Below are 26,437 nucleotides of genomic sequence, written 5' to 3' on the forward strand. Positions count from 1 at the left end.
GGGTATAAAACTGTGTCCAAAATCAGCTGTCAGAGCAGATTATACTTGCAGCACCTACACATTAGTAAAACCGTAATGCAGCCATCATGCTAGTGCATATTGCTGTTAAGACATTCACTGTGTCTTCTGGCTCAGTCTAGCTGTGAAGCTATCAGCCCACTCAGTGCCACTCTCACACTTTGATGTGGAGATAATGCAGCATCTTCAGCCATTTAGCACAGTTCAGAGGGGACCCTGGTGACATGCTAATAGGAAGTAGGTTCTAACGTTTATGTTTTCAGCATAGTAGCCTTTCTTTTTTAGGATAGTGTACGGTGCTATTAAACGCAATGGACTATTTTCCAAGTTTTGCATGCACATCTGCATTCAGTTTACCGTTTTTCTGTTCTATCCAAAAAGCGGGAAAAAATGGAAAAAATAACTCATACTGTAAAATCCCAATTGATTGCAATAGGTCTCATTTCTTCCCACTTTGCTTCAGTTCGCCTCTGCTCTGATTGGACCTGCCTGCAGGACTTTTTTTTTCTGTTTAGAATAATGGAAACCAAATGGAATGGAGCTTTCCTCCTTTTTTTTTTAACATTGGATTATGGGTGCATGAAAAGAGGTCTAAGGGGACATGATGAGGACATTGTTCTTCCTCTTTACAAGTCACTGGTCAGACCACACATGGAATATTGTGGACAGTTTTGGGCAGCGGTACTCAGAAAGGGCATATCAGAGCTGGTTCAAAGGTGGGCAACTAAAGTAATAAATAGAATGGATGGACCACAATACCGAGAGAGGTTATCAAAATTGGGGTTATTTAGAAAAAAGACGGCTTGACTTAACAACTTGTATAAATATATCAGGGGACAATACAAAGATCTCTCCCATCATCTATTCATACCCAGGACTGTGACCATAAAAAGGGGGCATACTCTACGTCTAGAGGAAAGCGTGTTTCTACACCAACATAGGAGGAGTTCTTTACTGTAAGAGCAGTGAGACTATGGAACTCTCTGCATGAGGACGTGGTGATGGTGAATTCAATAAAAGAGTTCAGGAGGGGCTTGGATGCCTTTCTTGAACATTAGAGTATTACATGTTATTACTTCTGAAGGGTTGTTGATCCAGGGATTAATCTATCCAGTGTATGCAAACACAGAAAAAGCTATAAGAACAGTTACTACAGATTTTAAAACATACATTAGAAAGCCCTTTGCAGCTGCCACCGATGCTCAAATAACTTACATTAGTTTTTTTTCTACAATAGAAGCTAAAAGGTAACGTGAACTGGTGCACTTTACACAGTGATTGCTTCCTTCTTCAAATCCATTAAGCTCATTTGTAATAGAAAAAGTCAATCTTCTGGTAATATCAGATGTGTGGCTTAATGACTATAAGGAGATCTCATTAGTTGATGGCCTCAGCTTGAAGTGATATGTAAATACCGTGTAAATGTTGGGACGGAGAAAGCAACACAACACATACCTCATTGTAAACTATACTGTGTCATTTTAGTCCTTTGTCTGCGCACTGAAATCATAGTAATCTGCAGCAGATTTCCTGCCTGTGACATCTTGCCCCCCGCTGTTGTATTGTGAGATAATATGCCCACTGGGAGTTCTTAGACTTGACTACAAGACGCTGTTCACTTCTCTACTAAGGTTTTCTCTGGTTAATGTCTTACTTAGTATTTAAGAAGGTTTTGTAATCCCACTTAAAGAGTACCCACACTTTTACGCTGGAGCGTTTGTACTCCGTCCGCTAATTTCGGCAGCCCCATATAGTGCTTATGTAGCCCATCTTCCGCTGTTGGGAGGAGCTGAAAGCAACGGATGGAGCACTAGGGCTCCAGCGTAAAAGTGCAGGTACTCTTTAAAACTATGAACTATACAGACTAAAGGGGTTTGTCATATTAACTTATAGTTAAAGGGGATGTATCATGTATTTTATTACTAATTAGAATCAGATAGTGAAGCATTTTACATTTTTCTAATGCTTTTATTTTTTGATTGTAGATTTTTTTTTATTCTATTGTCTGTGCATGATTATGAGTGTGGCCATCTTGCCTGCGGTGCTGTTAACAGCATTTAGAGATATGCTTTACAGGATGCTCATGGGCCATAGACACAATGGATAGGAAGGGCCCATTGAGTTCTATGGGAAAATGTTCTAGGTATGATCTGTGACCTGTGCAGAGGTCATTGAGCAGGGAGGAGAAGGTGAGCCATGATCATCACCAATCATAAATATTGGAACCAGTGTTTTCTATATATACCTTATTTCCCCTAGAATAAGATTTTCCCCTAGAATAAGCCCTGGCCTAATTTTCGGGCGGGCCTTGAAATATAAGTACTCCCCCAAAAATAGGCCCAGCTATACTACATTAAAAAAAGCAATGCATTACCTAGCAGGCACCGTCGGGGTCCCTCCCACTGCACTCCAGAGTTCTGGCACGCTTGCTTGCAGTCCTCAGCTCCCAACAGATCGCTTGCTGGTAACAGGGTTCGTAAACTCCACCTCCAGCAAGTGATGGCTCTGATTGGTTCTCAAGCGTTGTAGCTGAGACAGTCAATTCTTTTTATACCTTCATAAAATTAACAACGGCAATAAGCAAACGAACTACTGTTCGTCATTCAATCGTCGGCCGTGTTTACACTGAATGGTTATCATTCAAATTCGCAAGATCCAACAATTTTTTGAATGATATCATTCCATGTAAAAGGGCCCTAACTTTCTTTGTATTTTGCACAATTTCAGATATGGCCCTGAATCAGGGGCGTAAGTAAAGGCTCAGGGGCCCTGATGCAAAAGGTGAACTGGTGCCCCCCCTCTATCTGTATCTGTACCCGTACCCATACCCAAACCATGCAGAGACATAACTTGAAGCTTCTGGGCCCCAATGCAAAACCTGTAACAGGGCCCCCAACTATAATGCTTTATTTATAGTACTGGGCTCCCTATATGGAGAGGAGAGGCCTTATGGGCCCCCTAAGGGTCCTGGGCCTGGGTGCAACCACATCCTGTGCACCCTCTATAGTTACGCCCCTGACCTGAATGCAATATCACACATATTCTGAAAATGTTATATTTAGAATATAAAAACAAATTAGGGAGAGCGCCATAGCCATGGAAAGGGATAGCAGAAACTGTCAATAATTTTACTTACCGGGTGACAGGCAGAGCACCAAAAGCTTTTTGTGTCCCGCCTGCACCTGGAATCCAAGTTCGCCTTTCAGGGATTTCTTTTAATGGAGGGCTTTCCGTATTATCCAGAAAAACATATAATATATGCATCTAATATTACTCTTCCATGTTTTCCTGGAGAGCAGCAGCACAAAAAGCACCCCAAAGTTCTTGTGAACAAATGGGGAAAATAGAATAAAAGCAATAAGAAAAAATCTTTTTTACAGCTGCGCTTGTATGCCGACCCTTGGAGGTAGATAGGGAATAAGCTACTAAAAACTTCAGTTCATAGTAAGCTAATTTTTATTCCCCCAAAAAAGACAAATACATCCCGATAAATACAATAAGCAACGCGTTTCTGCGTCAACTGACGCCTTTATCAAGCTAATATCATTACTACTCATTCACACACACACATATATATATATATATATATATATATATATATATATATATATATATATATATATATAAAGCCTACCTTAATCATGCACCCTGATGTAGTACATCTGGTCTCTCCCCTGCTGCACCACGCCAGACGCTAACCTCGTGTGTGTCTACAGGGGGCGGAGTTTTCCACATACCCGCTCACGTCATCTGACAGGTCCTCAAACCTTCCTGCGTTCCACTACGGGTGCCGAGCCACAGCGTGCGTCATCACTCTCACGTGGGGGGTGTGACCCAAATGAGGTCGTCCCACTCCTATCAAACTCAGCGAGAGGCTTGTTCTCTATGAAAAGATTTAAAAGCCGTGGACAGCGGCCCCCCGCTGAAAAATACAGATTACGGATGTCTAATACGGAGGACACTTATCCCCACATTAATGTTCCTCTACGTTCATTATTTAAACCTATTTCATTGAGAATAATGAACGTAGAGGAACATTAATGTGGGGATAAGTGTCCTCCGTATTAGACATCCGTAATCTGTGTTTTTCAGCAGGGGGCCGCTGTCCACGGCTTTTAAATCAGCTTTTAAATCATTCATATATATGTGAATGAGTAGTAATGATATTAGCTTGATAAAGGCGTCAGTTGACGCAGAAACGCGTTGCTTATTGTATTTATCGGGATGTATTTGTCTTTTTTTGGGGAATAAAAATTAGCTTACTATGAACTGAAGTTTTTAGTAGCTTATTCCCTATCTACCTCCGAGGGTCGGTATAGAAGCGCAGCTGTAAAAAAGATTTTTTCTTATTGCTTTTATTATATTTAGAATATGAGCCTCTCTAAAAAGTTGTAATGGTGTTACTGACAGACGCTTGCATGGGACCTGCTATTGTGTAGGTTTTTGTTCCAGTCCCTAGTACACTCGGTGGCTACTGTATTAGATACATCTTTAGGTCCTTTTATCAGCACAGCTATTACTATCAGAACAGCATGTGAACAAGGTGCTGTAAGGATCCATTCGGGTTCATCTTGACATGATAGCATCACATACCGTAATTGCAGCAGATTTAATGGCTGCACACTAGTCTTCACATTCTCCTATTCTCGTACTTCCTAAAGGTAATCTATGGTGAGACTGGACAGGACATTAGTACTGTATATACAACAATCAAACAGCTGTTCGTGGACCTAATTCTGCTGAAAGAAGATTACACAGTGGCCATAGAGGAATGAACATGCCAACAATACTCTGAGTATGGGCATTTAACGAGTGCTCAATTATTATTAAGGGACACCGCGACCCCACCACCACTGTTATATCACTATCACCAGTCTAAACCATCAATACAATGTATGATGAATCCAAGGGGCCAGGATGGCTTATGCAAAATTCTGACCATATTATCTTGGTGCAGCAAAGATGTAACCTACAAAAATGTTACATTAGGCAGATGAAGAGTTATGAGCTTAGAATCTGGGCCTAGAATGGTCCAAATGATCAATTGGAAGACCTGAGTACTATTCTGTCTAAGGGCATATCCGCTTCATAGTGGCCGTGTGATTTACTTTGGTGACTGCAGGAGAAATGTCTGGCTGAAAGTGGCGCGGTAATAGCTGATCTCCGCGGGTTAGAGAAGCAGCACCCACCGTGATGCCGGCTGCACTAGCTTACATTTAATAGGGCAGGGACTTCACAAGTCAACCTTTTTAACTTTTTAGCTGTGACCTCAACTCTTCTGTAGCAATGAATGAGTTTTGTCTAACTCAATTTTACAAGAGAACTCTAGAGGCCTGGCTGGTACTCTACAGAGTTGACATGAACTTCATTATATGTTTGATGTCTGTTACACTAATATTTATTTACATAAACTTGTCTTCCAGGGTGCTTTCGCATAGTAACATAGTATGCTGAATGAAGACAATGGCCATCCAGTTCAGCCTATTTCTCCCCCACCCCACCCTCCTTGTTGATCCAGAAGAAGGCAGAAGCCAACTTAGCTCCTTTTGGAGGAAGAAATTACTTCCCGACTCCATAATGGCAGTCAGAATAATCCCTGGATCAACGTTTGAGTTCTACCTGACTCCGAGAGCCGGATCAACAACCCCACTGGTCACCTAATGTCTATATCCTGTAATATCATAGCGCTCCAAAAAGATGTCTAGTCCCCTCTTAAAGTCCTCTACTGATTTTGCCATCACCACGTCCTGAGGCAGAGAGTTCCACAGTCTCACTGCTCTTACAGTAAAGAACCTAGTGAAAGCAAAACCATTGAAATCAATAGTTTCGTTTTGTCCTGTTATGCGGCCATGATAATCATGGCCGCATAGTGGGGCTAAATCACGCCCATCTGTTTAAGCCCTTATCATGGAGAAAAGTTGGATAGGCAATGTCCACTGTCTGCAGGGATCAGACAACGCATTGACACGTGTCAGTGTGCTTTCTGATGCGAGTTGTGCCAGAACATCTTGGGTGCAACTGGCATACAACCGTGTGAATCCAATCTAAAAAAAGTAATTGAACAACAATCTACAAGATAATTACAAATGTGTGTAGATTACGGCTAAACTCCACCCGAACAAGCTAGAAGCCTTACAGTTGACTGCTGTTTTGGCTCTGCTAGTTCTTTTCCATGAGATTTCCATTGCTCTTTGACAGCCAGAATAGCACGTACTGCATCAAGGATCAATTATACGTCAATAGGACCTGTCATATATGCTCCTCTAACTGTAATAACAGGCCTTGGAGATATCCGCCTTATACGAGTAGCAGCACATGCGAAAACACCTAAAATGAGAGTGATCACATAGAAAGGCGCCCAATGGTTGATAACAACTTGTAAGACCAAGTTCTACCAGGATATTAGAAGTTCACAGGTACAACATAAAAAAAACCCAAGTCAGATTAATCACAGCCCTAGCTAAATCACATAACAGCTCCTTGGGATTCAGACATCCATAGGAATAAGCCTGTGATTAGTCAGAGACAGTTTGCGTCAGACAATCTTCTAACACCTTGTTAATGAAAAAAGTAGGCCGCGAGGCCTGGCGAGCGATGTAGGTGATATATATCGCTCTTATAGCTTCACACTTAACAGCTTTAAAAAGGAAGGTGCAAAGTAAGATTTAATTGAATTTGTAGTTTTAGACGAAGCCGCTTCATCGCCGTTCTTGCATGGATCTCGCGCATTGCATCGTAATTCCTCCATTCGTCAGGAACGTTTTAGATTGACAATACGCAGCAGGTTGACACCGCGGTATAGGTTTCTTCTATTTTCTCTTCAAAATGAATTTGATTACTTAACCCTTTCAAAGTTACAGAGTTTTTTAATTTTTTAGCTTTGTTTTTTTGCCCCCGCCTTCTGAGCCTTGAAGGGGTTTTCCAGGGAGAATACTATTGATGACCTATTCTTAGGATAGGTCATCTATAGTTGATCGGCTGGAGTCAGTCGCTTGGTACCCCGACCAATCAGCTGTAGTGGCTGGTGCTTGTAACTGCACACACGCTTGTGTTGATTTCAGCGCGAGCCGTGCCTGCAGTTACAAGCGCCAGCCACTACACAGAGGTCAGTACGGAAACTTCCGATCTGACCTCTGCGTATTTGCGGTAACAGCTTGCGCCCGCTCAGATAACCGGTTGGGGTCCCGAGCAAGGGACCCCAGCCGATCAACTATTGATGACCTAATCCTGAGGATAGGTCATCAATAGTATTTTACAAGGAGAACTCCTTAAACTTTTTTTAATTTTTCCATCGATGTAGCTGTACGAGCACTATTTTTTGTTGGATATGCTGTATTTTTATTTTACTATTTAATATATTGATAAAGTTTTTAAAAAAGTAAAGTGGGATAAAATGGAAATAAAAAAACGCCATTTTGGAGAGGATTTCATTTTTACAGTGTTCATAATGTGACAAAAATGACATGTTCACTCAATTCTTTGAATAAAGTTTCATTTCTTTCAATACAATTAGAGTAATACCAAATGTATACAGTTTTTTGTCATTTTTATATCAGCCGAGTTTCCTGGGGGAGGAGGCTGGATTTGCAATGGAAGGGGACGGGACAGGGATGGAGCTAAGTTCTGAGACTTAGCTCTGGAACTGTCTAGCTGACTGCTAAACTCTCTCCCTCTTCTCCTTTCTGCCCCTTGCCGCTGTTTGTAATGGGAGAGGGTGGGACGGGGGCAGAGCTAAGTTCCGCCTGCTCTGCCCCCTCCCATTATTGGCTGGGGACAAGGGGTGGGGGCAGAAACTTAGCTCCGCCCCAGCCCGTCTCATTGAAAAACGGCCGGAGGGGAGAGGAAGTAAGCTGGCGATGGGGAGAGAAGGGGTAGGGTCTCCCCAAGCCCCACGGTATTGCGGCCTCGGCGTATATGCACCGGGCCCTTTGCCGTTCAGGCGTTTTTACGGCACCAGCGGGCACATGTAAAACGCCTACGGCCGTGTAAATAGGCTCTGAGGGAAGTTTTACAAGTACTGTATGGCGTGAAATTACATGGTGAGAGATATTACCGCTATTAAAGTCTTTTACATTTATCAGTGTAAGCGCATCATTCGGTTTGTGAGTTACTTGAAAAATAAAGCGTCACAGTAGATTCTCGCAGTTTATCTGACATTGGATATAATTGCCTTTGTTTTCTTAACGCTATCTTTTTCTCTCTGGCAGGCATTGAAGATATTGTAGCAATAATGATCCCGGAGCCTAAAGGAAAGGAAATAGCAAGTTTAATAGAAAAGAACCTTAATGTGACTATTTACATTACAATTGGAACACGGAACTTACAAAAATTTGTCAGCCGTACATCAGTGGTGTTTGTTTCCATATCCTTCATTGTCTTGATGATCATCTCTCTCGCCTGGCTAGTATTCTACTACATCCAAAGGTTTAGATATGCAAATGCAAGAGACAGGAATCAGGTGAGTAGGCTTTTCTTAGGGTTTCATACTCATGACGACATGTGATAATGCTTCAGTTGGTACAGTAGCTTCAGAAATGTATCGAATTGCTTTATTTATGGGGCCAGGGGCATAGCTAGCATGGCTATTGTGCTTGATTCCAGCAGGGATGCCAACAAACCAATTTGCCTGGTCCAGAGTATTGATAAGGCTGCTTTCATATCTGCTGTGGGGATTCCGCTTTCCTGATCCGTTTGCAGAGCAGGAAAGGGGAATCCCCACTGGTGAACCATTCCGTCTCAGGATGGAACTGACCAGCGCCAGACAAACCCCATTGACTATAATGAGGACCGCCCTCTTTCCGCACAGCTGCCTGGCTTTTGTCTTCCAGTATTTTCATCCGATTCTGCGGTGGAACCTCCGGCTGGAGGTTCTGACAAAGATATGGAACCACACTAATAAAATGAACTTTTTTTCCCGGGTGAAACATAGCCCAGCTACAGCTCTAATCAAGGTTATTCTCTTTTAACAACATCTATGTTGGAAGATCCATTGGTCGCCTCCAACGCAGATCTAGCATAAAATCTTGGACAAAATGGTGCTTCCTGCTGCACTATTATGTTAGGGAAAATGCCGATCGGAACGCCAAAAGCTGGATGGGCTCCATTATGGTCAAAGGGACCTGTCTTGCATGTGCCAGATCTGGCAGTTATGGTATTTTGATTATTCGGCTCTGAGGACAGAGCTGAACAATGGAAACAGAGCGAAACTGTGGGCGCAGGTGTGAATCTGCCCTTACATGTATAACTATATGTGTGGTCAACACAAAGGACTGGCACATGATTTATTCTTAATAAGGACTGTACAAAGGACCATTACTTGTGGAGGAAAGGCAATTCAGAGCTGTACAATGGAAAGGGTTCTTTACAGTTAGAGCAGTAATGGCAGGGACAATGACAGCATTTTAAAAAGAGCTAGGTGATTATCTGATGACAAATGGGATTAAGGGTTATAATTAAAGGGGTTGTATTGCTTCAGATACTTATGACCTATCCTTCATTGAGACTCAGCCTGCAGCACTATGCGGGGCCACTGCAGCAACCCTTGTGATCAGCTGATCTGCGAGGTCTCAGACAGTGACCCCTATACTGATCAGCTATTGATTACCTATCCTGAGGATAGTTCATCAATTTTAGAAATGGAACAATCCCTTTTGATCTAGCAAATAATGACGTGTTAGGGCCCTTTTACATGGCCCAATCATCGTTCATGTGCTTGCTGGGTCACAGGAATCTGAACGATAATTATTCATTGCTCGCAGCAATTGAATGATGAACAATAATTATTTCATCATTCAGTTTCTGCAGGCATAAAAAAATCAAGACGACGTCCTGTTCTGGCCCACCTGCCTCCATTCACTGAGCGAGTACCTCACTTCTGTCTTAAAACACAGGAGTAATTATCACTGGGATGGCTGTCGGGCGCTGAAGTACCTGATAGTCGTCCTGTGTAAAAAGACCCTCATTCATCAAAAAAGGTTGAACTTGATGGACTTGTGTCTTTCGTAAACTATGTAACTTACTGAATTGTGAACCTACTGTACATTTCCCTCCCCTCAGCAACTCCTCTGTGTTCTAATCAGAATCACAGCTCAGCTAATTGGGATGGGGTTATCGCCTGAAAGGTTCATGTCATAAAGTTGTTGTCATGTGTACTTTGTGCCTCAAATAACTGCAAACCAAAATATATTCTCTCTGGCAATGTTCACACCACACTACTAGGAACCTCCTGCAGTACCAGAGGGTGACATGACAACCCCTGCTTACTAGTGGATGGCCCGCCCTGATAAGGACGCATCCACCTCCATGCCTGTGCCACTCACTAACCCTGACTAATGCAAAGGAAAAACCACCATAAGACTAAACCAAAACCTCAAAGAATAAATCTCAGTAGTAAATCTCTAAACTTATCTGAAGAGCCGTGGAAACCAGATCCAGAGATGTCCTCACTCCACAACAGAAGGAGACTGCACTGAGATTGACCAGCACAGAACCCAGGCCAGGAGAGAACTAAAAACCCTCCCACACCCATCAGAGTCAAAGAAGACCAAGTGCGTAGTTAAGCTCAAACTGACACAACAGGTGTTTTGAGGTTTTTTAGGGTATGGCTTTGCACCCAATGCACACTAACTTCTACACTGCACCCACTAGTGTAGATTACTAGTAAGATCTATGAGAGATATTGCAGATCAACAGGTGCTCTATTAAAATGGTAACATTGTTTCCGTTGCACGGTAATATACACATCGCTCCTTTTTGGAATTTAGGCTTAGAAGACCCATTCACTATACAGTAAATTCCTACGTAACGCGCTCTTCTCCCCTCGTTTGCTTTGCTTCTACTCTGCGTTCCAGAAATTTCTAATGGGCAGATATAAAGTTGTAATTCCAACCAGATGTGGAGTCTTCAATAAATTCTCCCCCACCAAGGTATCACGCTGAAGGCTGCGCAGCCAGTATCATTAAACAGCAAGGAGAAAACATTTTTTTGCTGTGACTTTAAAATGGAAAGAGTTCTAGTGAATATCTACCATCGTTTAGACACAAGGACTCTGTGTTCTGTTGACTTAGGGACACAAGGCAGGGTCTATGAGGGGCTGTTTTTAATTGCACACAGCTTTATGACTTAGTAAATTTAGCAAAGTATGTCCGGGAGAGAAACCTCAATCTTAACACATTGACTCTTTCACTAAGCAAGAAAATATTTGTTCCGTTGAGGGGGAAGGGATGTTTCTGGAACATGAATGAATATGGGTAGGCCAGGGAAAAAATGTTCAGAAAATCTGGCTGTGGAGATGTTACATATTTATTATGGGATTGCCTTAAAATAGTCATATTGAATATAATAGTATTGAGATAAATGTAACATCCTATTTCACCGGTTACAAGCCAGCGTGTCATAAACCAGTTGCAATAAATTTAAGAAATGTTATGGTAGATTCCAAAAACTTGGCACAGGTTTTGCCACTTTCTTGTATATTGCAACAAAAATGAAGTCTGGTTGTCTTTTTATACGTAAGGTAAAGTAAAGTCCTGACCGTGACGTTTTCTTGCAGACTGTTTTTGCGGGGTGGTTTGCCATTGCCTTCCCCAGTCATCTTTTACCACCCAACAAGCTGGATGCTCATGATCATACCAACCTCGGAGGGATGGGAGGCTGAGTCAACTTTGAGCCGGCTACCTGAACCAAAGGGACCAACAATCAGCTGATGAATGAGCTATCTCATTCGTCGGCTGATCGGCTGGTTTATGCAAGTATCAAAATGCCTGCTGCTCGACTGTACATTTCTGCCTAAAAGAGGAAAACATGCAGCCCATCAATGACAGCTGTACGGGGATATGTTAACGATAGGTTTTCCCTATAGAGCAGATAATATGCTTGTGTACACTTAGCTAACGTGCTGAATGACATGCTTAACACTGGCTATTAACACTTTATTAGCTTCATTTGCATGTAAAAGGGCTCCAGGAGCTGTTTGCAGAGCCCAGCGTGTGATTAATCACATGCCCAATTGTGCAAGCAGCTGCATTGTTCTCCTCTTGGCTCCTGGCAGGTTACAATGTTATCTGCCGGTCCTTGTGGAGATAACAGCATGTGATCTATTGAGAGACACTTTATCTCTCGGTGTCTGAACGATGGATCTTAAGTTCCCCCTAAAATCATCGATCAAACGAAAAGTGCCCGTGTGTACATGTAACGATTCGCTCATTTTTAATCATCGTTGGAACGAATTTTGAGCGATAATCGTTACGTGTAAATGGGCCTTTAGTAAGAGAAATTGCACAGTGCTACAAAAGATTATTTTGTCATATAAACACAGTGATTACACTTCATTGGTCCCAAGATAACATTGTTCCTGTTCCTACAGATCATTAAGTAGCAATTGTTTATTTTTTATCAGAACCAGATTTGCTCTGTTGGAAACTATTAGGATGTATTCCTAGGTGATACATTTCCTAAACATTGTAATCTGCTGTTGCTACAATGAAACCGTATTTCTACATTTGCCAGAAACTTTGGTGACATCATAGCTGGGATTTCCGTGTGGCTCTTGGAAATATACTGTCAGTGCAGAGCAGTTGAAAATGAGAAAATTTGTAATGGCGAACTGTTAAGAGTTTTTGTCCAGTTTCTAAAACCAAATTTTCATGTACAGAAAGAAAGGGAAAAATACAACATTAGGTATAATGGAATGTTCAAACTTTATTGGATGTGTCCTTTAGAAATCACCATGATGGGTTTTGAAGGACGTATACAATCCTCATGTCTAAGCCAGAGTGGAGAGCGGTTGGGGTACTTTTACACGGGCTAACAGTTGCCTGACTAATCACTCAAACAAGCAATTACGGGCGACTATCGGCTCAATGCTCACTTGTCGGAGTTGCTCCGTTCTCAGGTCATCTATGAACAACTGCCTGTTTACACTGAATGGAGGCGAGCGGCTGGAGAAATCTCGGGAGCGCTACACATCCATTCACGGAGTGATCATCATTGGAAGAATTGGCAGGCGCCCAACAGGTGTCCCGTTCAGAGGCGTAACTTGAAGCTCCTGGGCCCCAACGCAAAACCTGGAACGGGGCTCCCAACTATAATGCTTTATTCATAGTACGGGGCTCCCTATATGGAGAAGAGAGGCCTTATAGTCCCCCCAAGGCTCCTTGCAACCGCATCCCCTGCACCCTCTATAGTTACGCCCCTGGTCCCGTTTAAAAGTACTCTCTCTCTCACTCTCAAACCTGTCCTGTCCTGCATTGCATAGATAACCCATTGATCTGAATGGTCACTGTGTAATGCTTAATTTCCCCTGTGGTGGCGCAACAGATAAATGTAATACTAAAGGCCCATTTACATGCAAAGATAATCGCTCAAACTGCCAAAAGATTGAAAGATTTAGCAATGTTTTTGCAGAAAAGTACTCACACCTACTCATCTGTGTTTGTCCTCATTAGGAAAGTAAAGTTCAGTAGCAGCTCAGCATGTGTTTGTAGGAGGGATTATCTGCTCAGCAGGGTTCCATTGTCTTCTCCAGGCATCTGTTTGCCTTTCATACACAATGTTTTCATTGTATATGCAAGATAAACAAAGACTATCCTGCATCCTGCAAAAGACTGAAGGAAATGCATTTAAATGGATCTAATGTTGTTCAGGCTCTCAGCATCTGAACGATGGATGTTATCCGAGCTATGAATTCATCGTTCAGACGCCTAGGTTTACATGGAACATTGTCACTCATTTTTGGACATTTGAACGAATTTTGAGCAGGAGGACTAAAGATGGGGGATAACACTGGCCAGCAAAAAAATATTTGGGAATGTTTCCTTAAAGGGGTTGTCTCGCGGCAGCAAGTGGGGTTAAGCACTTCTGTATGGCCATATTAATGCACTTTGTAATATACATCGTGCATTAAATATGAGCCATACAGAAGTTATTCACTTACCTTCCCTGCGCTGGCGTCCCCGTCTCCATCTAACTTCAGCGTCTAATCGCCCGATTAGACGCGCTTGCGCAGAAGGGTCTTCTGCCTTCGGGTCTGTCCGGCAGCAGCAGCGTTCTGGCTCCGCCCCTTCTACGCATCATCGCGTAGCTCCGCCCCATCACGTGTGCTGATTCCAGCCTCCTGATTGGCTGGAATCGGCACACGTGACGGGGCGGAGCTACGCGATGATGCGTAGAAATGGGCAGAGCCAGAACGCCGCTCGTGCCAGACCGAGCCAAAGGCAGAAGACCCTTCTGCGCAAGCGCGTCTAATCGGGCGATTAGACGCTGAAGTTAGACGGAGCCATGGAGACGGGGACGCCAGCGCAGGGAAGGTAAGTGAATAACTTCAGTATGGCTCATATTTAATGCACGATGTATATTACAAAGTGCATTAATATGGCCATACAGAAGTGCTGAACCCCACTTGCTTTCGCGAGACAACCCCTTTAACTTCATGAGTCGAATCTTACTAATTTTTAGGGTGAGAAAAACGAATATGACAAAAGAACTTTTTGTATTAGCAGTCATCTGTATGGTTTGTAGGCTCCCGCCAAACCGTAGGCACAGCAGAAGCCAGAGATCGTTTTTTATTTTTCAGCAGTTCTCGTAGTTTAAGTGGACAAGAGTTGCAATGTATATGTGGAGCCCATGACTTATCCTGGTCCCCTTCCTTCAAGCCAAAATAATGATGATAGGCAATCTTCACAAGAGGTGTCAGATTGCGTTTCTCTGACGAAAATGTTATTTCACCACAAATGTAACAAAAATTATTCACTAAATTGACACATTTTCGTTGCATTTTGCAAATTTTACACTTCAAAAGCACTCCAAAACCAAAAATTCTGAAAAAAAGAAAAAACAGAAACAATATGAAACTCTGGTATAGCAACATTTATTATGTTTATAACATACAAACATATGGAGAATGTTGTGTTATGCCAGTTGACAGGTGTGACAACTACCCCCCTCCCCCCCCCCCCAAAAAAAAAATTCTGGCAAAATAAAAATGTAAACTCTGAAACATGACATGTCACTATGTCACTGTAAGCAAGAGCCAATCGGTCATTTTTATGGTGATTTTTGAATTCAGCAGATGGAAATACATAAGAATACGCTAATTTTGAGCCCGAAACAAAATCATCGTTGAGCAGTGTTATTTGTGATCAACTTATTGTTAAAGGAGTTGTATGGTTAGAGCTAACTTTTTTTAAATCAGAGCAAAAAGATTTAAAACGATAAAACAAAGAGTATTTACCCATCCTCAGCCTTGGCATACCAGTGCTGTAGCCCTGTGATTCCTCCAGCCTTGATATTCCTTCGGCTTCTGTTGACAGCGGAAATCAGATGATCGCTGCCTGCCAATCTGAGGCCTTTGCAGTCCGAACTCCTAGCATCATGGCGCTCGGATATGAGCGCTGATGTCATGAGAATGGACAGTGAGGCCGTGACCTCTGATTGGCAGGCAGCGATCACCTGACTTCCTCTTTCAACAGAAGCCGAAGGAATATCAAGGCTGGGTAAATACCCTTTGTTTTATTGTTCTAACCTTTTTGGCTGTGTTTTTAAAAGTTAAATTAACTGGACAATCTATTTACGGGTCACTTTTAAAGGCGAACATTAGAGATGAGCGAGCACGCTCGGATAAGGCAGTTAGTTGAGTGAGTATCACTCTTCTCGAGTAACTGCATTCTCGTCCGAGCAGGCTTGGGGGGCGGTGGCGGGGAGAGTTCGAGAGTTCTCTCTCTCTCCCCCCCGCCCCCCGCTGCCTCCCTGAGCTTGTTTGGATGAGAATGCAGTTAATCGAGAAGAGCGATGCTCACTCGAGTAACTGCCTTATCCAAGCGTGCTCGCTCATTTCTAGCAAACATACATCTTCATTACTTGTCAGCCGTAGCCATTCCTCCTGATCTCCCCATACACCTGCACACATGTCTCTCGAAAGGGAAGTATGCGGCTGCCAGGCATCACTGGCAGCAGCTTATCTCCCTTGAAGAGAGTAGGATTGGGCATGTTAAATTGAACATGCCAAATCGATCTCTTTTCCTGAATCTGATGAACGCACTTCAGATAAATATGTAATACACATTAGAAGATCGACCAAACCATAAGTAGATCCAAAAGAAGGGGAAAATATAGAGGGAAAGATTGAAGCCTCTACTCTTTTTTTTTTGTACCCACTTCTGTGTTTAGCTCAAAAACTGCACCAAAAACTACCACAAATGCTGCATGTGTGATTCCAGTCTTTTGATGTTCTTTTTAGTAATTTTGCTGGGACTGAATATTATCTTTGTTGAATTTTTACACTGCAGTGATATTGCAGTACATTATCATTACCATAGCAGCAGTGCTAGACTCTAGTAATCACACTATAACCATTCCCCTGTCTAACCAGACTACCTACTTTTCTCGCGTCCTGTAACTGCTGGGCCAGTTCAGCAAACACATGATTACTACATCTCTACCTCTGGCTACTCACAGCCGCTTGTGATTCCATTGTTTGATTAAATCTGTTTTTTTCTGCACTGTCCTTTGACCCATCTTACAGGAATCCAGATACTTGTAGACTACCCTATAATTCCATGCTCTCAAGGGACGCTTGTCAGTGCTGTCAACTTTCTTGGCTAACAACTTATTTTGCAGAGGTGCTAGAATTGGGATCACCAATACTTATCTGAATATCATCATCTATTTGCGAATTCTCTTACTGAGCTACGTGATACATAGCAAATCCAACAAACAAAAACTTATTGTACAGATAGTCCCCGACTTGCGAACAGGTTCCGTTCCGGGAGCCCATTCGCAAGTCGATTTGTTTGCAAGTCGAACAAATGGTAGTATGGAGCGGGATCGCGGGTGGATCCCGCTCCATACATCGTCGGGTGCGGGCTGTTCTTACAGCGGGCACCCGGCGGCAGCAGTTCTGACGAGCCGCGCCGCCTGTCGGAACTGTTAACACTTTAAATACCGCTCTGACAGCGGTATTTAAAGTGTTAACAGTTCTGACGAGCGGCGCGGCTCGTCGGAACTGCTGCTGACGGGTGCCCGCTGTAAGAAACAGCCCGCACCCGAGGTTCAGGGGGCCCGTATAGCGTCCCACAATGAGATCGTGGGACGCTGTGCGGTTGCTAGGCAGCTGGGGACCTCCTGAAAGGCCCCAGGGCTGCCTATGGAGAGTGCCCATCAAGCGCACGGCTTGATAGGCGCTCTGCATAGACAGCCCTAGGGCCTTTCAGAAGGCCCCCGGCTGCCTAGCAACCGCGATCTGACCGGACAGGCTTGATAGAAGCCTGTCCGGTCCCTGCACAGTAGGTTGTAATGCCATAGCATTACATCCTACTGTGCAGGACAGATAGTTCGTATCTTGCGAAATTCGTAAGTCGAATGTTCGCAAGTAGGGGACTATCTGTAATTGAAACCGAAGAAGTAAGAAACCAGGCAACGAGAGCTCTGAAGGGCGGCAAGAGTTTTCTTGCAGGAACGTGTACCCTGTAGGTTCCATAGACAACCTGTGTCATTGCAGACATTTTTTGGCAGACCTTTCAAGCAAGGCATCTCGGAGGGACACATTTAGAAGGGGGAGAGAGAGCATGGATTACTGGAGGAGAGGATCTGCCCATCAGACACTTTAGCTGTCATTTACATACCGTGCGGCAAGAAGCAGATTTTAACATTGGAGCATCAGATTAAAAAAATTGCAAATATTGTCCCATTATCACCCACTTGTGGCCCATCTTCGAATGCAATTAGCTTATTCTGGTAAAATCAAGCAACAGACTTCCTTTAATTAAGAATCTAGTTTATCAGTACTCTTGTAGCCGGATTCCGCACTTCTTCGCTTCATATATGATAGTGCTCCAAATGATAGGTTTTCCCTTGGATTTGCTATATACCATTCGGATACTGGGATATACCTGAGAATGTTGCACAGTATCAACTTTGTAAGCTTGCAGCAATAGGTATGACGAAGGAAATCCTCTATATGTGCCAGTGTTGGGTTGCACATGTAGAACTTGTCTATCACCCAGCACGGTCCTCACTTTTTTATCTCATTTCTCTATAAACCAAGCCAGTCTCTGATGGTTATACAATTGTCATGAATCTTTTATGTGACTAATCTGTTATTCACTTTGTCAGGCCTGATAATTCACAATCTTCATGGCATTTACTGGAAGTCAATTAGAATTTGTCAACTTTTTTTGTTCCTATCCACAAGAATTATATAATACATACATGAAAATCATCTGTTTCTTTTCATCCTTCTCATTTGTTAACCCCTTAGTAACGAATCTGTTTTTTTTGTCTTAAGGGCCAAGCGATTTATATTGTCACAAAAGAGCCATAACTCGGTGACATGAGGGCTTGTTTTTTGGAGATGAGTTGTTCATTTTAACCCTTTCCAATCCAATTTATATCCTGGTTTTCCTAGAGGGCTTACTCTCTTTCTGCTGTTAAACAATGGCGCTATATGCTGGCTAAAACCAGTACTGCATGAGGTGACACGTTGGATAGGCTTCGACAGCAGAGAGGCTGGCAATATACAGTAAGAGAACCCCGACGGATGTCTTCCAACATTAGAGCTGTACAGCCTTGAATCATAATGTCTTTAGATGTCAGACAGTGGATTGGAAAGGATTAATGGCACCACTATGGGTTACATATGATGTGCTGTATAACTTTTATTACTTTTTTTTTTTGCTGGGTGGGGGTAGGGGATAGAAGACTCCTCTAGAAATTCTGCCATTGTTCTTTGGGCTTTGTTCTTACAGAGTTCATCATTCTGTAAAAATAACATGATAACTTGCTTATCTGGATGCACACGATTACGGCAATACCAAGGTTATAGAGATATTTTTTAATTTTTTTACTACTTATTTTGCAGAATAAAAACATGTTTTAGAGAAAAACTATTGGACCTGCATCACAACATTCTAAGACCCATACCATTTTTATTTTACCAGCAATGGGTTTGTTTTTTACGGGAAGAGCTGCAGTTTTTATTGGTACTATTTTGAGTTACATGGGACTTTTGGATTGCTTTTAATTGCATTTTTTGGGAGGCGAAGAAAAGAAAGATAGCAAATTTGATATTACTTTTTAAAATTCTTTTTATGACGTTCACTAAGTTCGCTTTTTTACTTAAAGTAACATGCCGTGCAGCTAAGTGGAAACCGAACGGACTCCATTATACTCAATGGGGTTCGTTCGGCAGTTTTCGGTTCAGTCATAGGACAGATCCGTTCGGCCAATGGATTCCCCTTTCCTGCTCCCCGAACGGGGCAGTAAAAAGTGGAACTCACGCCGCAGATGTGAAAGCAACCTGTCATAGTTCTTGTTCAACAAAAGGCGAGCTGGGGCAAAGATTCTTAGTGCCATTGGTCGATCTTCATGAACCAAGTTTCCGGGGCTCAGAGACACCCACTGATATTATCTTTTGAGATGTGAGATGGCCAAAAAAAGTGAATAAATTAACATCACCAGTCATCAAAGCCTAGATTAGAGAACTTATGGTAAAATGATAGTTATAAGGGGAAATCTGTGAAATCTGATGTTTGTCATGCATTTCAAGACACTCAGTGAGTGTTAAGGTACCATCACACAGTACAACTATCATTCAGAAGAGTCATTGAGGAGGACGAAAGAAAAGTCGTTTGCCTTTGCACAAAGTGATGATTGCTCATTAGCTGTTAGCTGAGATCTTGTCCATAGAGAGAATCTCCATGCCAATTGTTTTGCATGTCATTGAAATAGGAACATCTGAAACTTTACACCAGCCAACTTTTGTTGAAGCAGTGACTATTATTTTGGAAGGCTTAAACAAAAAGACTAGTGACTTATCGCCCATCACCGTGTTGGTAGTCATGTTTACGCTGAACGACTATCGCTTGAAATGCTCTTTCAAGCAATTATTTGGCCGATCGTTGACCCATGTAAAGGTACCTTTAGTTATGTCACAATATTTTTTCCCATATTTGCTACCTTCATGTTCCCTAGTGAGATATATACAGAGAGGATTTCCAAAGAAGACTTCTGCGGGAAGCTTACTTTGGACATAAACTAAACAAAAGGCATTGAAAGATGGAATCCACATCAGTGAGATTCCAGTTGTAATACTTCTTAGGCCATGAAAGCAGTGCATTGACTGGCTGCAAATGGCAAGCTTCCACTTTTCCTCACCTCTTGCTTTTTTCCCTTGGACTGCAAAACACACAAGGACCTGCTTGTGAATCATAAAAAGCCCCTGTCAGCCTAGAAATCACACGTGCAGCTCTGTTGGTAGGTTAAAAACTCTTCATTTTCATGCTGATTTTGGGAACATTCACTTACAGAAGTGATTCTACATAGTAAACCCTGCGTTATTCTATAGGTGGCATATGTCAAGGTATGCGTATAAGCAGGCATACGTCCCAGCCTTCTGTTGAAGGTGTACATCAGTGAAATCCTCCTGACATACCCTTAATGGAAGGGTCAAACGTAATGTGAAGAGAGCCTTATTGATCATCAAACACCTCAGTAGATTTCGACTTTTTTATAAGGCAAGAGAGCAAATGCATGCAAACAATAGAAAGCCTGCCTTCAAAATGTCCTAACAAGTGCTATACTGTAAAACAATGGGTGCGAGCAGAGCGCTCCATTGGATCACCCTAGACCAAGATGGAGTCTTCTATGCAGAAATAAGGTTCTAAACATTGGTCTTTAGGTGGCATGCACAGGGTCTTGTGTATACCAAGGAGCCACAAGGAATCAAAGTAAGGCCATACAATAGCCCAGCATATGCCATCACTTGTAGCGGCTAGAAAACCATGCATACACTCCGATTTGGGATCTGTAGTGATACATAATGCTTTTTTCCCCCTGTGGAATCCATATGGAATAATTGCAGCATGTTCAGTTGGATGCTATTTATCATACCATATAGGGAAAATACAGTGCAATATGCAGGACCATATGGGCAGTAATACTGTTCTGCACTGCAGTCAGTAATGTATATAGCCATGTATGTGATACCTATAGGTAGTAAGTAGTCTTATTGACTGATGGCCTTATAATGGAAGTCATATTAAAGCGGTTGTCCGGTTACTGGCCAACATCCCTTTAATAGCGCTCTCTGTAGTAAAACATCGAGCTGATCAGTATTTACCCCTACTCCACCACCGGGATTCAGCGCTGCAACCCCAACGTGTTCCCAGTGTCTATTGTGACATTACCAAGAGTCAAGTGAGCATTGCAGTCAATCAGAGGCGGTAGTGTCCTCGTTCAGCTCTCCTAGCATCATGGCGCCCAGGATATAAGTAGTGATGCCAGGAGAATGAGCGGTGACACCCTGGCTGCAGCGGTTGCCTGACTTCTAGTGACGCCAGCTGGCACAACAGACGCTGGCACCATTGCGGTGCGGCAGCGCTGAATCCCGACGGCGGAAATGGAGTAAGTACTGATCAGTTTATTCTACCACAGTGCGCGCTATTGAAGGGATGTTGTCCGGTAACCAGACAACGCCTATAAGGGCGCCTACCCACTTGCGATTTTTTTTCCTGCGATGTTTTGCGTTTTTTCTCAAGAGCAATTAGTATAGAATGTGTTCTTGTCCATCTGGGGTAGGCGCCCTTACTCTAGAGTTACAGAACAAACTTTTATACCCCTTGTGTCACCCCTATTTCCTTATAGTCTGTAAGCTCCTGCCAGCAAGGCTCTCACCCCTGTTGTTGAAACCGTTTTCCGGTTTAATATTGTGTGTTATGTCTTCTTTTGTGAAGCTTCCTTCTGACCTATACAGTGCTGCAGAATATATTGGCGCTATATAAATAACGGTTTATTACAGCACATTAAAGCGTTTTCATATTCAGGAAGTCCATATACGCCTTAGTAGGAAATATGTTTTTTTTTTCTGCCACAAATGTGCCGATAATGTCATGTTTGGAATACAAGTCTCAACATATTCTTCATGCTGATTTTTCTTTCCTGAGGATATTAGTGAGATAAACATAAAAAATAATTAGTTCTCTGTAGTCATGGGGATGACTTGTCATACACACATTAGATTGGGCTGTCAGATATATATTTACTCTACAGCAGGTTTGTGTCTCGGAACAATAGTAGGGGGTGTTAAAAGGGTATTGCTTCAGATTAACTATTTTTCTAGAATTTTCCCCAACTATTTCTGTCCTCATCTCCCTTACTGCTTGCCATGCTTCGGATGCTTCCTGCTGCTTGTTGCCTTGCCCAATTTCCCGAAGCTTTCAGCTGCAGTGCTCACCCCCACAGATAGCTGTTCAAGCTTCTCTTTCTGCTCTAATGGGAATTGGTTTTTCTCACACATTTGGCTTCAGAATTAGATTTCATTATACTCCGCAAAACGATTTCGATTTTTTTTCCATCGTTGCCGGTTATATACTTGCCTCTACAGCTCTGTCTAGTGACTTAGAATAATGTCAGTATGCTAGTGTTTAGAAAAGGGCTCTTCCACTCATGGAGTCTTTCCGGTCATAATATTCATCTAAAAAGTGGCACTTGGAAAATAAAAAATGGACAAAATTTTCATTTGCTACAAAATTTGGCGCTGCAAGCCTTTATGGCTCATTCATAGAGCAAAGTACATACAGTACTGTGCAAAAGGTGTAGGCTTCTTCCTCAACATTGCGTGTGCGTCTTCAAAACTACACATCTTGAAATCCATCTGCTTTGCGAGAGACCTTGCTGATGCAGTATTAACTAACTACTGTTTTGTTGCTGTGCTCAGTCTTACCATGGTGTATGACCTGTGACATGAAACTGTCTTCCAAAACCTCACCTTTGTAGCAGAGTTTGGCTGTTCCTCCTACACAGCTGTTTCTGTTTCAGTTAGAGGGGTTTTCCGGAGAAACGATCATTGATGAGCTATCCTCAGGATAGGTCATCAATAGTTGATCGGTTTGGGTCTGTCGCTCAGGACCCTGACTGATCAGCTGATTGTGCGCCCGCTGACAGTGCTCCAGTTACACATGGGTCGGAGCGGAAGTCTCTGCTCCAACCTCTGTGTAGTGGTCACTGGTTGTAATTGCAAGCGTGGCTCTCATTGAAATCAACGCAAACCGTGTCTGCAATTACAGCAGCTCGCTTTGATTTCAATGAGAGCCACGCTTGCAATTACAAGAAGCGACCACTACACAGAAGTCAGAGCAGAGACGTCCGCTCCGACTCCAGTGTAATTGCGGTGCTTTCAGCGGGTGCACAATCAGCTGATTGGTCGGGGTCCTGAGCGACGGACCCCAGCCGATCAACTATTGATAAGCTATCCTGATTGATAGGTCATCAGTAGTATTCTCCCTGGAAAACCCCTTTAATAACTGTTTCAACTTACATATAAAAAAGAACTCGTTTCAACCTACATATTTAAAAAATGAAACAGAGAGATGGAATTGTGTCGGAAAGCCCTAACGCAGGTGTGATTGGGCCATTATCAAATTTCTGGAAGTTAGTGGCTGAATGCTAAAATGTAAACACCATTGTATTAATAATCATGTTATAGACCCGATGGCTCTGAACGTGAATGAAGAACCTGCAGTCTGAAATAGAGAAGAGCATATTGAGGAGTTTTCTCTAGCTTGCACCAACTGATGCTGATGAAATATGACTGGTGGGATTTCCTTCTCTTGTAGGATGCTACCCATCAGGGCTCAGGGCACTCATGTGGAATAAAGAGCTCAGACTGCATTAGTACATTGCCTCTTTAGCTGCACATATAATCTGCTGCTTAACAAAACCCATTCAATTATAGGAATATATTCCAAAGCAATACATAATGCATAATTCGCAGGAGTATCCCTTGCTTGTGAAGAGGTACTTGTATTCAAAAGTATAATAATGAAACGCAATTAAAAATAATTTCATTCATTAGGGAGAGAGTGATTTTTAAAGTCAAGCCCAACCAATGAAAACATTAGGGAACCACGGGATCAGCAATCAGGAGCTGTCTGGGAAAACTTTTTATTGTTTCCTTGAAGTTCAGTTCCCATAGTAGGGCAGTTAATGTACTTATCGGATGCCTCACATTGCAGCTCTCATGGGAATGCATAGAGGAAACGATTTTCGGTCCACACGGCAGATGCTGCAGAATTCGGCTTTTCATAGCGCGAGGCAAAAATCGTAACACGACTGTCTGCAGTTGACCTGTTGGATGATGGATATGAGTAATGGCTGACAATTGGATATTCAGTAGGAAACCTTTAACCCTTTCCAATCCACTGTCTGACGTCTAAAGACAGTATGATTTAAGGCTGTACAGCTCCGATGTTTGAAGACGTCCATCAGGGTTCTCTTACTGTATATTGCCAGCCTCTCTGCTGTCAGAGCCTATCCAATGTGACACCTCATGCAGTACTGGCTTTAGCCAGCAGATAGCGCCATTGTATAACAGCAGAAAAAGAGTAAGCCCCCTAGGAAAACCAGGACACAAATTGGATTGGAAAGGGTTAAGCAATGATTTGTGTGCCTAATACATCCTGGTTTCATTTCAATTCTTCCCATTTGGTACATTTTGATCTGTTTAATGATCTCTTCTATAATTTTGTTGCACTACCAGACAAGGCTCTCTGGGATTTGTAGTTCAACAGCTGCATGGCTCGTCCCATCTTTCTCTTTTTCAGTGCATATTATGCATGGGTAAGAGCAGTTCTTGGGCTTTTTGACACAATTTGCTGTTTGGTCTTATTCTTGTAGGGTTTGCATGCTGAGGACTATTAATAAGACTGTTTTGATTACTTCCCGTCACCGCTGGAAAGATTCTGCATCTGAACACAATGTTCCCAGTCTTGTCTTTTAGCACCTTGACGTGTTGGCTGTTTTAGAAATATGTCTACAGATGAGGAAGGAGCCTGCTGTTTGCCATTATTCTTAGGCCATTGTACATAATGGACTGGCTATTCTTGTTGTTTCTCATTATGTGGTCTTCCTTAATTGTAAACTTCATTGTATCCAGAGGTACAGAACACCTCACGTTTCCTGTCCTGAAGTGATAAAGAACCAGAACACATGACTGGCTATAGCATTAGGAAGATGGAATAATACCTCTGCAGCACCAACTATTGTAAGGCAGCATTCCTGCAAGTCAATGTTAGACTATATAAACACTGACTTACAGGAATGCTGCCTTCCAATAGGTAGCGCTGTAGAGGTATTGTTTCAACTTCCTCATTTGCATATTACCCAGAGGAGCATGGGTGGCCTTGTAAGTCTCCTCACTCACCTTCTAGGTGCTCTCCTTAAGGAAAAACAATACCCTTCCTGACCCACAAATGGATGGACACATAGTAGGCACTAGCCACTTATATACTTTCTCACTATTACCTTTCGTATTACATATTAGCTTGCATCTGTAATATAGTAATAATAGCTGTACAGATCTACACATAGCAATATTGGATGTTGTTCTCATAATGATTGAATCCATATAGTCCAAACGTTATATGATCTACATATAAATGTACAGGCTAGCCTGATAACCAAGATAGCTTTATTTTGCTGAGATGCAAGAACCTTTTTTTCAATGGGTAATGTATGCTTTCGTTCTTGATAGGCATTCTTCATATTTTCCAAGCTTTTCTTTTATTTATTAGGCTATCTCCTGTAACATAGATATTTGTATACACATTCTGTTTTTTGTGACAGACACCATTAGTGACTGAAAAAGCAAATTTCCATCTTCTTGCTTAGTCACTTAGCTCACATATCGTTACTCAGCAGACCCTGCGTCAATGAACTGTCAACTCGAATCTTTAGGTATGTCCATTCCAATCTGCTTCCAGCGCATCCAGCGACTGCCGTGGCAGAGGTAACCTCCAGAAATGATATTGCAAATTGTGGCTCACCCTGGGGATAATATCTATATATGCTGCAGGAAATGGTGGGGTAGAGGGTATCATAGTGAAGTTGCCGTTCTTTCGGATTTTCCTTAATGCAGGATTGAATTGGTTTAGTACATCATGCTTTGGTATAAACAGACAGACCAATACAATCGTGTTTATGTAAGGTGGCTTCACATCAGCGTTTGGTTTTAACTAACTAATGTGTGCTATTTTCTATGCATTTTTCAGAGGCGGCTTGGGGATGCTGCAAAAAAAGCCATCAGCAAATTACAAGTCAGAACCATCAAAAAAGGAGATAAGGTAAATTCTCTGCCCCTCTATGTGTCACATGACATGCAAATGTATATGAATAAACCTGCATAAAGCGGCATTTATGATAGCAGCGATCTACTTAGAGTTGCTAGGCTTTTAACCCTTTGCAATCCAATTTTGGTTTCACAGTTTCCTAGAAGGTTTTCTCTTTCTGCCATTATACAATAGCACCATCTGCTGGCTAGAGCCAGTACTGCGGTATGGGACATGCTGGAGAGGCCTCTGACAACAGAGTGGCCAGTAATATACAGTAAGAATACCCTGCCGGACGTCTTCCGACATCAGAGCTGCACAGC

The 26,437-nt window shown here is 42.5% G+C and overlaps 1 protein-coding gene across 1 annotated transcript in view; it reads left to right on the top strand.

The window, feature by feature from the left end:
- The window catches only part of RNF150 (ring finger protein 150), a 162,396-nt gene that overhangs the window by 83,836 nt on the left and 52,123 nt on the right, over positions 1–26,437 (top strand). The window contains exons 2-3 of the mRNA XM_066573718.1: positions 8,226–8,476; positions 26,058–26,129. Of these exons, the coding sequence (XP_066429815.1) occupies positions 8,226–8,476; positions 26,058–26,129 (323 nt within the window). The remainder of the gene's footprint in view (positions 1–8,225; positions 8,477–26,057; positions 26,130–26,437) is intronic.

The sequence above is a fragment of the Eleutherodactylus coqui genome, chromosome 7 (genome assembly GCF_035609145.1).
Source record: "Eleutherodactylus coqui strain aEleCoq1 chromosome 7, aEleCoq1.hap1, whole genome shotgun sequence".
Lineage (NCBI taxonomy): Eukaryota > Metazoa > Chordata > Amphibia > Anura > Eleutherodactylidae > Eleutherodactylus > Eleutherodactylus coqui.